Below are 15,775 nucleotides of genomic sequence, written 5' to 3'. Positions count from 1 at the left end.
TATTGTGTTAAATTCTGGAGATAAAGGCAAAAAACACTGCTCTCAAAGAGCTCACAATATAATGAGGGAGATAAAATGCAAGCAACTGCTTGCAATCATAATACATACATGGAAATAATGTCAAGGTTTTTTGTAGAAGGTGGCTTTGCTGAGGCTTGAAAAAAGCCCAGAAGCCAGGGGTAGAGAACAAGGAAAGAGAGAATTTCAGGTTGGGGGACAGATAGTGAAAAGAGTTGGGAGTAAAAATGAATTGTCTGAACAAAAGTAAAGGAGGCCAATGTTACAGAATCACAGTGAAAAAAATAAACATTTCTATAATACCTGCTATGCTAGGTGCTATGCTCTGAATTTTTCATTAATATTATATAATTTAATCCTCACCACAATCTTGCAAGTTAGGGATGGCCTCATCAACCCCATTTTACAGTTGAAAAAACTGGGGTAAACAGAAATTTATGTAGAATTGATCTTTTGTAATCTTGTGAAGAATAAAAGTAATGAATTTTATTTGACGTGTATAAATATCTTTAATAAAGATGAATTTACAAAAAAATGTAATCTTGATGACAGGGAATAACAGGGAATATCTCTACTTATGTTTCTATGTTACTAGTGCTGGTTTATAATTAATAAAGTTGCAATAAGATACAATTCCTGTTTACACAGTATTTTTAATCCAGTTTTATATCTATCATCAACTCAATTATCTGTACTAATGGAAAACTGTCCAATTTATCAACATAACCATGGTAGCCTTAATACTATATCCTTCCTCTTATATGTTGAGAGAATGTTCAGGGGAGTTTGGTAGAGGATCATGGCAGACAAGGGAGTAGGAAACCGAATCAGCATATTTAGAAGATCTGGTCATAGATCTATAGGAAAAGGATATATTCCCAAGGATTGTTCTAAAATTAAAATGAGAAGGCAGCATGGTACTGTGGGAAAAACCCTGGATTTGGAGTCAAAGGACCTTGAGTTGAAGCCCAGCTCTGCCAGGTCATACTTTTGTGATCAAGGGCAAATCACAACTGCTAAGGTCTGTTTCCTTAAAAGGAAGGAGGTTTGACAGCCTTTAAAACTTTCCATTCTAAATCTTTAACTTTCATTTAGGAAAAAAAATTATAAAAACAATAGAGCTATACTATACTAGTATTAAGAGATGCTGAGGTTATGAGAGAGAAAATGAAGAATGATTTCTCAATACTATCAGGCAATCAGGAAACCATATTGAGGAAGCATCTAAAGAATTCTAAAACATGGAATTTAAGTGACATGGAAGATCTCCCTTGTTTTCTTTCTAAGTACATTCAGTGCTTGGGGAAAAAAACCAGAGTTCATAATTAAGATAAAATAATATGCTATTCAGTTATAATTTATAGGACATCATGGTAATTTATTATTTAAATTTGAATATAAATGTACAGTTAAAATTCTGAGGTAGTGTAACATGTTAGAAGTTAAATAACTATCCCAATGCTAAGTGTTTATTTGGCTGAGCAGGTGACAGAGAACTCTCTATGGAAGAGACAGAAAAAAAGGTCCCATTTGAGTAAAGTAGATCTGCACTATAGAGTATCATAGTATACCAAAGAGTAACCAATAGGGAAGCTATATTATGCACCAGGTTAAATAAGGCAGCTACATGTTGCCAGATTTGTTATACATGTGGAAGATCCAGGTATACTTTTAGTTGTGTTTCTAGGAAAAAGTCGTCTACAAAAAAAAAAAGAAAAAAGTCATCTACAAATGCCTCCCTCTACTTTATTTTCATTCTTCCAAATCTGACCTTTGATCTCATCAAAGTGACACTTCCCTCTCCAAATTATCAGGGATCTTCTATTGCCAAATCTGATGGCCTCTTCTTGGTTCTCATTTTCCTTGAGCTCTGCATTTTTACTGTTAACTATCTTCTCCCTGGATACTCTTTCTTCCCTGGCTTTTTGTGATGATCCTCTTGGTTCCTGTCTAACAGCTTCTTCTCAGATGCTTTTGCTGGATCTACAATACTTTCATACTTATTGTATACTAAGTTTCTGTCCAGGGCTCTCTTTTCTGTTGGTGATCTTAGCAGTCTAGTTCCCTTCCCCTACCCTATGAGTTCGATGATCATCTTTAGAGATAATTCACTTATTTATCCAACTTTAGTCTCTCTCTCCTGAGATGCAGTGCCAAAATACCAAATGCCTATGGGATATTTTGAAACAGATGTCCCATAGATCTTAAACTCAATATATTCAAAACAGAGGTCATTTGTCTCCTCCCCTAAACCCTTTTGTCTTTTGAACTCCTCTATTACTGTAGAGGATCCCACCATTTCCCTAGTCACCTAGGTTTGAAACCTTGGTATAATTCTCAACTTCCCTCTCACCCCACATTATTTAATCAGATGCCACATTTTCTAATTTCTTTCTATATCTCTCTCAAATACATTCTCTTTTCTCCACTAACTTAGTCATAACCCCAATTCAGGTCTTCATTTTCAATTATCTGGAGTACTGAAATACTGAAATTCCTTCATTGGTCTCAATGTCTCATGGCTCCCCACTTCAATCTATCTTTCATTTGACTGCCAAAATATTGTAGATCTGACCATGTTACACTTCTGTTCAATAAATTCTAGGATCAAACAGAAAGCCCACTGACATTAAAGTTCTTCATAACTTTTCAGTATTTTCAGTCTTTCTACTCTCCTTCACAATATAGCTACATTGGCTAATGTACAATTCTCCTTTCTCTTTACCATTGTAGTATGGAAATTATAGAAGGGATAAGTCATCCTGAATTAAAAATGAGTATCATTTCATCGCAGCTATCCTTGCAGACTTGGGAAAGGCAAAAATTTGAATGTATGAGAGAATGTTCATCAAGAATGGTAGTATAGAATTGTTGTGGCACATCCTCACCCCCCCCCCAACACTTTTATTCTCCTCCTCCATTAGGATTAGATTGTTATCAAAATGGTTGATCATAACTCTGAGGGAGTTGGTTACTCAGCAACAATGAATTGCACCTTCATCATCCCATTTTGATCATTTCTCTCTTATAATCTTCCCCTTTATTTTCTTCCCTTTAAGGTTGGTCTATTTTGCTGCCTTTCTTCAACCTTCTACCAAAATGTAACTTGGTTATTCGACTTCTCACATTTTTGATAATCAAGCTTTTTAAGGAAAACAAGCAGTAGTGATGTAAGGTGAAGATGGAACTAGGTTTGGAGTTCATTAAGAAAAAAATAAGTTCATGATCATGGATATTAACTCCCAACCAATGTCAGAATAATGAGCAGCCCTATCAGAAGCACAGTTCATAAATAATGAGTGTCAGAGTGAAGAACCATCATTTTAATGTCTGTTCTTTAAAGTCACAATAAATTACAGTCATTTAATTTCAGGGAAAGTGGAGTAAGAAACTCTTCATACCATTAACTGAGAGATTTTAACTGCAATATCCTTTTTCTTCTAAGTATAGTTTTAGGAAGACAGCTTTTTGTATACATACATATAGATATATAGATATATTTGTTTTAATAATATTTTAGAAATAATTTCTTCCACACTAAGATTTACAATAAAAATAATCTGTTTCATAACGTATAGTAGAAAGTTTCAAACAAAGAAAGAAAAAACCCCCATTACCTTCCATACAATGGAAGAAAAACTTTTGTGATATTTTTGTTTGTGAAATAGTCCCCCACCATATAGACAGGAGACGCACTGGTTTGTTGCTGGAGAAGCATTCAGAAGAACTTCATTGCTTCATCAGGATTACTAAGAGAGTAGTGTTGCCTTTCAAGTTTAAAAGGTCCAACAATTTTGTTCCTCTTTTCAGGGGTATTCCACAATGCTTATGACTGTTCTGCCACTGCCTGGTCCTTGGCAGCTGTGACAAGCTCTAAAAGAGATGTAAAACTTTTTATGTTGCTTGTTTCCAGGCCCATCTTTTGCATCTGAAAAAGTTAAAAAAAATTAATTGTTTTTATTCTTTATGTTAAAAGAGGACAAGAGAAATGTCTACCCTTTCATAAATCTCAAAAAATAGCCCCCAAGTCCCAGTCTCTTTGCCCCCCCTCACTACTTTCAGAGCAAATAACATCTATTTGAAAACATTTTATTTACTTGATCAGTCAAATATTTAATATTCTAAACAGTCACACCTACACCTACTAGTGTTCAGTATTTAAGTACAGCTACCATCAATGAAGCCAATCACTTGGGAGAGTAAGTCCTTTTTTGCCTCTTTTATGCAAGGAGCATTTTCATGCCAAGGAAAACACAGAAACAAAAGATTTTAAAGAGTCCTTAGAATGTACTAAACTTAATTTCCTGGTGACCTGAAAGTTGAGCATAAGCTGATGTGCTGAATTGAATTGGATTAAAAGTGGCATGAAAAAAATATAAGGTTTTAGCAGAAAATATTTCTAAATCCACCTTGATGTATTTTTAAACTAAGTCTCTTTTTTCGACATAGTTGTAAAAGCTGCCCTTATGTTATATGTGAAGCATCTATTCCCTCAGTCAGATGAAAAACGAAATATCAAGATGAAAATCTATTCATCTTTAGTTTGGAATGAAAGCCTTGCAGATTTGTGTATGCCATAATTTGCAGGAAACATCAACAGATAAAATGCACATCCTTGTAAATCATGCATCAACACTTTTCTTTCTACCTTATGTTGGAGATGGAGTCATTATCTATGATTAAGAACTTTTAGAGTACTGTATAGCAAAACTTCAGCTGTCTGCAATACTGAGAGCTAAATGGTTAAGTGCCAAAACTTTATATAATTTTGCAGATAGAAATTTGTCAAATATAGAACTTAATAGATTTAATATTTTAATTAATTTAATAATATATTATATATAATATATATATTATATATAATATTAATATATTTCCCCTTAAATTTAGTCCTCCTCATTTAACTTTGTCTGTTGAAGGTTCTATCCCCCTAGTTACTCTCAGGTGAGCAACCCTGGAATAGTCTTTGACTCTTCATTTTATTTCACTTCTCTCACCTTTCTCTAGACTCCCATGACTACCACCCTAGTGGCTCTACTGGCCAGGACTATGAAGAGTCTCCTAAATGATCTGCCTGCTTCCTATCTATCTCTTCAGTCTCCACACAGATGCTAATAAAGCACAGAACTGACAATTTTATAGCTGTCATCAAGAAACTTTGGCAGTTCCCTGCTGTTTCTAGGAAGGTAATAGGGAATAAGCACTGATATGTCACCTACCACGTGCCAGTCACTGTGTTAAACCACTGATCTTTAGAATAACTTTGCAAGGTAGGTGCTATTATTATCCTCATTTTACAGATGAGGAACCTGAGGCAAAGACAGGTTAAGTATCTTGCCCAGGGTCAACAGTAAGGGTCTGAAGCTGGATTGAATTTGAATCTTTCCAACTGAAGGCACAGTACCTAATCTGCTGTGCTACTTGGCACTTAATGCCTTTCATAATATGGTTCCTGATTCCATGACACCTGTCAGCCATTCTAACAAGAGTGGCATGCTTGCTATTTCTTACATATGACATTCTATCTTCCACCTTAAACCCTTTCCAGTCTATCACCCTCACCTCTAGCTTCCTCATCTTTTCTGATTGCCCGAGTTGTCAAAATCCTTCCTTTCCTCCTGGTAATTCCATTGTATTTACTCATCTGTGTGTTACTCATCTGTGAAAGGTCCTGTCAATTTTTGACTATCATAAGGCATGGGACATATGATCTTAACACCCCAGGATTCTGCTACAAGCCTCTCTCTGTCCCCACTCCCAGTGCTCTTTGGCTCCACTTTCAGGAACTACATTTCTCTGCTTATAATTACTGAACAACCATCTCTTCTCTATCCTTTTATTCTCCCCACATTTCTTGGTTATCCTACTTCAAAGTCTAGTTCATAAAGCTATCCTAAGTCAATCAGGATGCTTGCTTTCTTCCTCCCTTGGAGCATACTCATCCATTTCAGCCTGGCATTTAGGGTATAATTCTCAAGGCATTAGGTCTTTGGGGCTGCACTGAGTTGTTGCTGTGTTTTGGTCCTCATGAATTATAATGCTGTTTTAGGGGACTCCTGGCTCAGTTTAAGAAACACAGGAACTGGCAGCATTTAACACAATACCTGTTCTCCTAAGGACTCAACATCCAAGGCCAGCTGGAGTCTGATCTTGTTGTCGTCGCTCATGCCTCCATTAGTGCCAACAGGGTTGAGTGTGGCAGTTTTCCTGGCTTGCTTTAGCCTTTTCAGACTCTCTTCCATCTTCTTTACCGAACTCAGAACATCAGATACAGTTTCATAATACCTAAAGAAAATGAGAAATGTACTGGAGCATGAGAATGACATCTAAGAAATGTGTACATGAGGCAAACACAACAATGTGACATCCAGGACAAGGTCTGGGGGAAATATATTTTAGAGAGAATAATTAATCTTCCAATTAAATATCCATCCCTGGTAGATGTTTAATGTGTGTTAATGCTGAGAGAGAAAGATGGTCTCAAATGTGTAAAGCTACCTTATATCTCCACTTTGCAGTCAGAGAATAAAAGAATATATTGGAGCAGTTATTTGGATTCTCAATGTTAATATTATCAACTTCCAAAATTTATATAGAGTCTTTAAAGATTTGCTAACAATTTGCTCACAATGATCTTGTGAGGTAAGTAGTCTAAGTATTATCTCCATTTCACAGGTGAGAAAACTAAAGTTCTGAAAGGTTACCAGGTTTACCAATTATGGAGAACTACAAATGGTAAAGGAGTAAGCTCAGAGGCAAAACTCAAGTGCAGCTCCCACCCATGAGGCCACTTGGGAGTCAGACCCAGTCAGATTAATTAATATCCAAATGGAATGGAAAAAAGTTCAATCACACTCAGACAAATATGATTAAAATTAAAATTCATTTTACTAAACAACAACATTTGCAATAAAGCTTATTCATTTTCTATCATTCAGCTTTAAGTACAGGAACTTGCCAAGTTGAAAAATAGGCTATTTCCAAGTTGATCTGTAAGAAGATTGTGTGGAATTTGAAATATTACATAAATGGAAGTCTGGAATTCAATATTCATTGAAATATTAGTATTTCAATACTAATAATGAAACTGTAAACCTGAAGAGAGTTAATTTTTTATTTTATGAATTGAAATGCTTTTAAAAGATAAACAGAAGATGAAGACAGAAGGATAATTGTATGAACTAGATAGAAAACTTTCTATATCTTTCCAAGAGTCATGGAAGCTAATGGAACTGTTACTCTATTATGTTTAAGTTCAAAATATTTCTTTGGAACATAGATGTTTAATAAATGTTTGTTGAAAGTCATTCCCCAATTGACAAATGGTCAAAGGATATGCAAAGCCAATTTACAGCTGAGGAAATCAAAGCAATCCATAGTCATATGAAAAACTACTCTAAATCATTACTTCTTAGAGAAATGCAAATTAAAGTATCTCTGAGGTACCACTTTACACCTCTCTGACTGGCCAATATGACTAGAAAGGACAGTGATCAATGTTGGAAAGGATGTGGGAAATCTGGGACACAAATACATTGTTGGTGGAGCTGTGAACTCCTCCAATCTTTATGGAGAGCAGTTTGGAATTATACCCAAAGGGCAATAAAAATGTGCATACTCTTTGATCCAGCAATACCACTACTAGGTCTATACATTGAAGAGATCATGAAAAAGGGTAAAAACATCACTTGTACAAAAATATTCATAGTAGCCTTGTTTGTGGTGACAAAGAATTGGAAATTGAGTGAATGTCCTTCAAGTGGGGAATAGCTTAACAAACTGGGGTATATGTATGTGATAGAACACTATTGTTCTATTAGAAACCAGGAGGGATGGGAATTCAGGGAAGCCTGAAAGGATTTCCATGATCTGGAGCAGAACCAGAAGAACATCGTACACCCTGACAGCAACATGGGGGTGATGATCAACTTTAATGGACTTGCTCATTCCACCAGTGCAACAACCAGGAACAATTTTGGGCTATCTGCAATGGAGAATACCATCTGTATCTAGAGGACAAATTGTGGAGTTTGAATAAAGACCAAAGACTATTACCTTTAATTTGAAAAAAAACCATTTTCTTATTATGTAATTTTGCTATCACTTATACTTTATTTTTTCCTTAAGGATATGATTTCTCTCTCATCACATTCAACTTAGATCAATGTATGCCACAGAAACAATGTAAATACTAGCAATGTAAACACTAACAGACTGCCTTCTGGAGAGAGGGGGGAGGGAAGCAAGATTAGGGGAAAAATTGTAAAATTCAAAATAAATAAATTTTCTTAAAAAAAATTAGTGGGTGAGAGAAATTCCAAACTTTCTGAAATAAAAAATAAACAAATACATAAATAAATAAACGAACAAATAAATAAATGAGCAAACAATCTAACCTGGATGAAAAATTAAATGCTTGTTGATCAATTGATGATACACGTGTGTCACCATTACCACCTTTGCTTACATATTAAGATTGCTTCATATTTTGATTGAAATAGAATGGAAAAGGCAAAGGAAGAAGAGGACAAGAGAAGGAAAAAAAGAGAGGGAAAAAGAGCAGGAAAGAGAGGAGACAGATAAGTCAGCTAGTTTGTCACTAAGTATTTACTATGGGCCAGATACTGTGCTGAGTGGGAGGGATTCAAAGAAAAGTGATGAATAAGTTCCCTACCTTAAAAGAACTTATATTTTAAAGAGACATCATGCAAAAAACAATATGTATGGGGCAGCTAGGGGGCACAGTGGATAGAGCACTGTACCTAAAGTCAGGAGGATCTGAGTTCAAATCAGACGCTTAATAATTGCCTAGTTATATGACCTTGGGCAAGTCATTTAATTCCATTGCCTTAAATAAGTAAAAATTTAAAAATAACTATATGTACAAGATATAAACAATTTTGTAAAGGAAGGTACTGGCAGTGGGGGAGATGAAAGACTTCTTATAGGGGATGAGATCTAAGAAAACAAAGAGCATTCTAAACATGGGGGGGGCAAAGGAAAGGCAAGGGGTCAGGAGAAGAGCAATGCTGTGAAAAGAACAAGTCCAATGTCACAAGATTGTAGGGTATGTGAAAGGAAGTAAAGCATAAGAAGATTGGAAAATTAGAAAGTGGTCAACTTGTAAAGGACCTTGAGAGCCTAAAAGAGAAGGAAGGAGATTTATCTGAAGTTCTTAGTTAAGAGTTAGAAGAAAAAAACTCAGGTGACTTTTGAATAGTGGAAAAAATGGAGGGGATAAAGTCTAAGCACAATTCAAAGGGAAAGAAGGGAGGTGGGCAGGTAAGGAAATGTAAAGAAAATTGTTTTTTTATAAGATGTCCAAGAACTTGGCTGTTATCCAAAGATATGAAAGTTGAAGGCTTATAGGATGATAGAGAGGAAAGCGTCTATGTTACAAATCAAAAGACATAATTTTGAGATATCAAAATAATATAAGCTTTGACCTTTCCAGCTATTTTACTTTTATCTGATCCTGATTTTCTAATCTGTTCCTGGCTTGGGACTTTTTGGAAACAGATTATTTCATTTATTTCTTCTATTATATTACTTACTTGTGAGTGCTTTCTGAAAGAGCACCTTCTAACCATTGATGAACTATTGACTGCTTGAGTTTATCCTTGTGCTCACTCTGAAGCTGGTAGAATGGCTTCAGAGCACTGTCCACATAGGCTGAAGCTTTGGTTGGGGCCTCCTGTAATTATATTGGTACAGGGGAGGGGATGAGAAAATTGGGATAGGAAGAAAAATGGGAGATAATCACAACTCATTAAAAATGTTAATGTTGAGTTCATGCTACAGGTAGATCTTCATTTGGAGAAGTGTTTTAAAGTAAGACCATAGCTATATAACAAGCTGCTGAATAGCAGGAAACAATTGGACTATGAAAGATATGAAAAGTGGAAAGCAGTCGCACCAAAAAATAGTTCCCTTCTTCTCCAATACTCAAATGGTTATTGCAAATGAGAACAAAAGAGCTAAAAAACGCAACAATTTCAATGATAAAACAGAGCACTTTAGGAAAGCACTCACAGTTTCTTTGTGTCTGAGATGTAAGAAATAAAAAGATAAAATAGAAGTATTGGCTATAATTCTCTAGCCAGAGGAGCCAAGAATTTTTCCATCATATTTACTCTGTATAGAACAACTGTTAACAGATGACATATGAAAGAAATTATATAATCCTTGTGCCCTTACAAAGCTAACCAAATAATGAACTTGCTAAATAAGAAATTAATTTTTAAAACAACTCCAAAGAGATTTAGAATAAGAAGTATACTCAACATTTCCTGAATATCTGTAATAACAAATTAAGTAAAAGTTAACCATAACAAAGGGAAAATGAACTGGGAGGAAAAATTAGATCTCTTGGATACTCTAGGATAATGAGAATAAAGTAGGATAAAAAAAGGCCAAACAGTATTAATAATAACAATGACTTATCTAAATCAGTTTGTATAGAATGGAAAACTAGGATTGCCTTTTCCAAACAATTGTGAATGAAAAAGGGAATCTTGTGCAGTTTTTCAACTTTTAAAACCTTGTAATATTCCTTGAAAAGAAGATAAGGTTAACCCATTTTTCTGACTCTTAACTCATTAAATAATTGTAGTAGTTTACATTATATAGTTTAGAAAGTGCTTACTAAGGGGCAGCTAGGTGGTGCAGTGGATAGAGCACAGGCCCTGAGTCAGGAAGATCTGAGTTCAAATCCAACCTCAGACCCTTAATAATTACCTAACCATGTGGCTTTAGGCAAGCCACTTAACCCCAATGCCTTGCAAAAAAAAACTTTAAAAAGAAAAAAAGTACTTTCTTCATAATCACCTTGCAAAAGTAAAGCCAAGTATTAGCATTCCATGGAAATGAAGGATCAGGAAATTTAGCAACCTGTCTAATTAGTCACTGGCAACTCAGAGACACATTTAGAGTCTGATTTTTTTTTGACTATTTTCTTTAACAGAGTCATGTCACAGCAAGATGCTAAGTCAGAAAAAAAGGTCAACAGTATTCAACAATCTGTGATTTTATACCCCTGAGAAAGACTTCAATCCAATTTCCTATCTCTTTTTCTCTCCATTGCCAAAACTCTGAGAAAAGCATTCTATGCTTACTATCTTCACTTAGTTATACCCTTCAACTCACTTCTCAATGTGGTTTCTATTCCCACAACTCTACTGAAATATTCTTTTCAAGGTCACCGATGATCTTATTACTAGACTTGTTTTTCTCTCCATAGTCTTGCTTACTTCTCTGTAGCATCAGATGCTGCTGCTCACCTTTTTCTTAATACTCTCTTCCTTTGGCTTCTGGGATTCTCCTACAAACTCTGATCACTACATTTTGGTTTTCTTTGTTGCTCATCATGCTCCTTCTGTTCTTTAAATGCAGATAACTCTCAAGTCTGTTTGCTTCTTTCTTCTTTACTCTCCCATGGCAACCCCATCCTCTTCCATGACTTCATTTAGCAATGCTTCATTTATCAACAATCAATTATTGTTACCAATAATTATCTAAGTAGATAATTCTTAAATCTGTATGTCTACCTCTAATCTCTCATTAGTTTTAATTTTATATTTCCAGCTGTCAGTAGGGCATGACAAAACAGCATTTCAAACTCTATGTGACTAAAACTGAACATATAATCTTACTCTCAAACCTAATTCTCACCTTAGCCTCTCTATTTCTATTCATTTATTCTGTCACTCAGAATGGAAACCACGGATCATCTCTGACTTCTCTCTTTCTCTCACCACTTTTATCCCCTCAATTCTATTGCTTTTACCTCTCTAATAGATTTTTGATATTTTTTCTTTTCTTGCTTCCATTGCCACAATCACAGTAGAACTTGGGAGTCAGTTTAACTCATGATATTCCCTGAGACCTTAGACAAGGTCATTCTTCTTGAGTTGTAGTTTAGTCATCTATTAAAAGATGAATTTGGAAAAGTTCATCTTTTAAAGGAACCTCCTACTCTCACATTTTATAATTTTAATAAGCCAAGTAAGATCCTCATTAAATCAATTTATCTCTGGTCTATCCTTCTCTAACCATCCTTTCACATTCTCACATGAGTGATCTTCCTAATGCCTAACTCTGATCATATGGCTGGAATCAAAAACTAATCAAAAAAAGAAGGTGCCAATTGTCTACTGAATCTAAAATCTGAATCCTACTGAAACTGTTCAGAGGCTCCAGGGAAAAGAGGTCCTGAACAATCTGGTGACAACCTGCTCTAATGTCTTATTTTATTCCCCATTCACATACTCTGTTATAATCAAAATGGACTACCCTGGGGTTCTGTGCTATATCTTTGGAAAAGAAATAATTTTTCTTTGAGACTTACCTTATTGGTTCTTCGGTAAAGTCTAGGAATTTCCAGGGCACTTTTCAGATAACTGAAGCTGGACTCACTCAAATCTTGTATGATCTTGTTACTTAGGGAGGGCACACAGGAGGATAAAGAAATTTGAGAGTCCTCCAAGGCTGCTGTTGAGGTATAAATATTCAAGTTAAGTCTTCTCCAAGATAAAATCTTTAATTTTTAAATACTACATAATCTGTTATAATATCCACAAAGAACTTTTCTTAAAATAATTAAATAAAATATTAAAATAAAAAAATTTATATTTGAAAAGTTAAGGATTCATTTCAAAAGTTGAAGAGGAAAAATAAAAATATTCATATTACTAAATTTTCAGAAATTTATTTTAAATTATTTATTGGTTAAAGAATTGTTGAGAGGTAGTAGACTCATTTTTACCTGTGATAGAGGAAAAATTCTTAAAACCAATAACTTCAAGTTTGGGCTTGATTATTTCCAAGAGTTCTGGAAGCTGAAACAAATAAATGATGCACATTCTGCTGCTTTTTAGAAATATGTACATTTTTAGCTTCACAATGATTATACTATTACTAAAATATTATAAACCTACAACTGTCATGTCTAATACTCTTGAACAGAGGAAAATAACATTCTTAATGTCTTCCTTTTATTTAATAATAAATACAGTAAAAATGTATTTAGTGGGAATCTGAAAAGTAGAAACAATATTTTTGATTCTATGATCCTCTTAACAAATACAAAACCAACAAAAAAGCACACTCTTGACCAAAAAACACAAACTTATTCTTTCATCACAAAATACTATGTTTCCAGGGGGTTGGGTGGAGGCAAAGTGACAAGAGGTCCTCTGTACATAAGAGGGTTTTATGACTATGGTCAGTGAAAATAAAACTGTGGAAATTATATGCATGCCACAAAGAAAAAAAAATCATTAAGATCTGAACAGTTAATAAAGCTTAGGCGAAAACAATGTTACCCAGCAAATATTTTCTTAAGAAAATGCAAAATCAAAATTTACCACACACTCAAAGATTATGCCAATACAAGATGTGTCAGGCTGCTATGATAAAGTAAGCATAAAAAAGACAGTGGGAGTTTAAGAAATATAGATTTAAAAACTTCACTTTATATATTGAAAGAGGTATAATTTTTGGCACTACTGAAGAAATGTAAGTTACTCAAGAAGAAGTTAAATTATTATCTATCCTGCATATTTTTAACTTTCAACTAGACAGATTAGGGGGGAAAAACTCTTCAAGCCCCTTCTACCTCTAGATTATAAGCCCCATCAAACTCAGTTGTGCAAAACTTAACGGTGAATATTAAAAGCAAATTGATTAATACTGACATTTATGAACAACACTGAAACATATGCCTACTTGTTCTTGAAGTCTGTCAAGGTCTGCAACCATATATATAAGCTGTGTATTGGTAATGAAAGCTACAGCCTGTGTTTCAGAAACACCATTTCCTTGGTCTTCACTGGTTCCTTGGGTAATGGAGGAAGATTCCTTGTTACTAGTTACAGAAGATTTTTTATTATCCTTGGTACTTTCATTGGAGATAGGCCTGAGCAATAACTGAAAAATAATTTAGTGATTAAATTCAATTCAGAACAAATAGTCTAACTGCTATAAAATGACTTGTTGAACAAGTTAAATTATACCTAGCCTTATGTACACCTATTGATAAGCTGATAAGGCATTTGCTCAGCAGGGGAAAGAATCACATGGTGATAGACAGCCCCTATAAGTTATTTATTTCACTTTTGTTACCAATTTTAGATTAACATGAAAAAAACAATATTGTAATTCCTGTTTATCACCTTGATAAATCTTAGATCAGTCTCAAATAATAAAATAAACTACAGAAGTCCCCTGTGTACTTCAACATTCAGGCATCTAACTTTTGGACAGAACACAGTTCTATAAAATCAGTTAAATTCAGAACTAATTAAAAAAAAGGACAAAAAAACTCCTCAAACTGTGTTTTGAAACAAACAACAAAAAAGAACAAAGTATTCTTTGCACAGCTACAGTTATATAAAAAGGAAATCTGTTAACAGCAAAATGACAAAAAGACACTTAAGAGTCATCTGCCTTTTGAATCAAAAGGATATAAGTAGAATAGGAAAGGAGGATTCTAAGAAGTAATAAATTGATCTGATTTATCAGGTACAATGATCCTTTGGAACATATTTCATCATTCCTCTGTCCCTGATGTTAAGTAGGAAAACTCATACACTTACTTCTATGTGACTTTGGACAGAGGAGAGGCTTAGGCAAAGAATGAATAATAATATTAAGGCAGGAGTCAAAAGATTTGGGTTTTACTTTTGGCTTTGTTATTGATTATCAAAACAAACTGAGTAATTCACTTAACATTTCTAATCTTCAGCTTCCTCGTGTGTAAAATGCTAGAATGAAAGTGATTTATGAGGTCCCTTTCAGCTCTAACATTCTAGGATCAGTGAGGAGAAGAGGAATTAGATTAAGTTTTGTGGCATTACAAACCTCTACAATTAGGGGTGTGGATAGAATAAAAGTTAAAACTGGACTAAGACTTTTGAAACACCCTGTAAGAAGTTCTTTAATTTCATAGCAAGTGACCACTCTGGACTCCATAGGATTCTCCCCAAGTCCAGCCAGCCTCCAAGTTCTTCACTCATTTAATCTCTACCCTTTTCCCTAGGATTTTTCTCAACCTTTAAATTGTTGGACAAAGGGGGAAGAAAAAGAACATTAGATATACAGTCTCCTGTTTTTTCTTTTCTTTCATTTTTCTTTTGAACCTAAGCTCTCTCTGGGTTGAAGATTTGACTTTATGATACAAATTCCAGGGTACAGTAGGGAAGGCATTATATCTCACTCATATCCTTCTACTTTCCACAGTACCCAGCATAGAGTAAGAATACACTAGTATTTGGTGAATAAATACTTAACAGAACCTAATGAACCACTATAGAACATGTGACTACTTAATAAAAAAATATATTTTAATATGGGAATAAATTTAGTCAATTTTACAAAAATAGGAAACAACTATCTTTATTTTAATCACTAATAGTTTTAATAAAATGAGCATCATGTTTGAAGTCAAGGGTATACTAAGAAACTTTCAGAAGTTAATATATATCCAACTATATAATTTTTAAATTATTAAAGAGAACTTTTCAAGTAGATATTTTTCAAAAAACCAAAAGCAGTGAAAATGTGACAGTAAATGAATCTGAAAACAATACTTAAATAGAAAACTAAAGGTCTGATATAGACTTTTGAAAATAAGTGATAGCCCATTACAGTTTTTTAAAAATATTAATTTTCAGTGACAGAAATCTGTCCTCTTCAACTTTTTGAAGAACAGTAAGACAAGCTTAAATCTCAATATAGTATTTAATTTTGATCTTTTATC

The 15,775-nt window shown here is 34.3% G+C and overlaps 1 protein-coding gene across 1 annotated transcript in view; it reads right to left on the bottom strand.

Annotated features, from left to right (window-relative positions):
• Positions 1–1,369: 1,369 nt before the first annotated feature.
• The window catches only part of COG2 (component of oligomeric golgi complex 2), an 80,499-nt gene continuing 66,093 nt past the window's right edge, over positions 1,370–15,775 (bottom strand). The window contains exons 13-18 of the mRNA XM_074223038.1: positions 13,744–13,944; positions 12,782–12,854; positions 12,365–12,507; positions 9,573–9,712; positions 6,123–6,303; positions 1,370–3,946 (exon numbers count right to left, since the gene is read on the bottom strand). Coding sequence (XP_074079139.1) covers positions 3,845–3,946; positions 6,123–6,303; positions 9,573–9,712; positions 12,365–12,507; positions 12,782–12,854; positions 13,744–13,944 — 840 coding nt within the window. The 3' untranslated portion in view covers positions 1,370–3,844. The remainder of the gene's footprint in view (positions 3,947–6,122; positions 6,304–9,572; positions 9,713–12,364; positions 12,508–12,781; positions 12,855–13,743; positions 13,945–15,775) is intronic.

Source organism: Macrotis lagotis, chromosome 2, assembly GCF_037893015.1.
Source record: "Macrotis lagotis isolate mMagLag1 chromosome 2, bilby.v1.9.chrom.fasta, whole genome shotgun sequence".
Taxonomy (NCBI): Eukaryota; Metazoa; Chordata; class Mammalia; order Peramelemorphia; family Peramelidae; genus Macrotis; species Macrotis lagotis.
The sequence above is the reverse complement of the archived record's forward strand: the minus strand, read 5'-3'. Positions and strand labels throughout refer to the sequence as shown.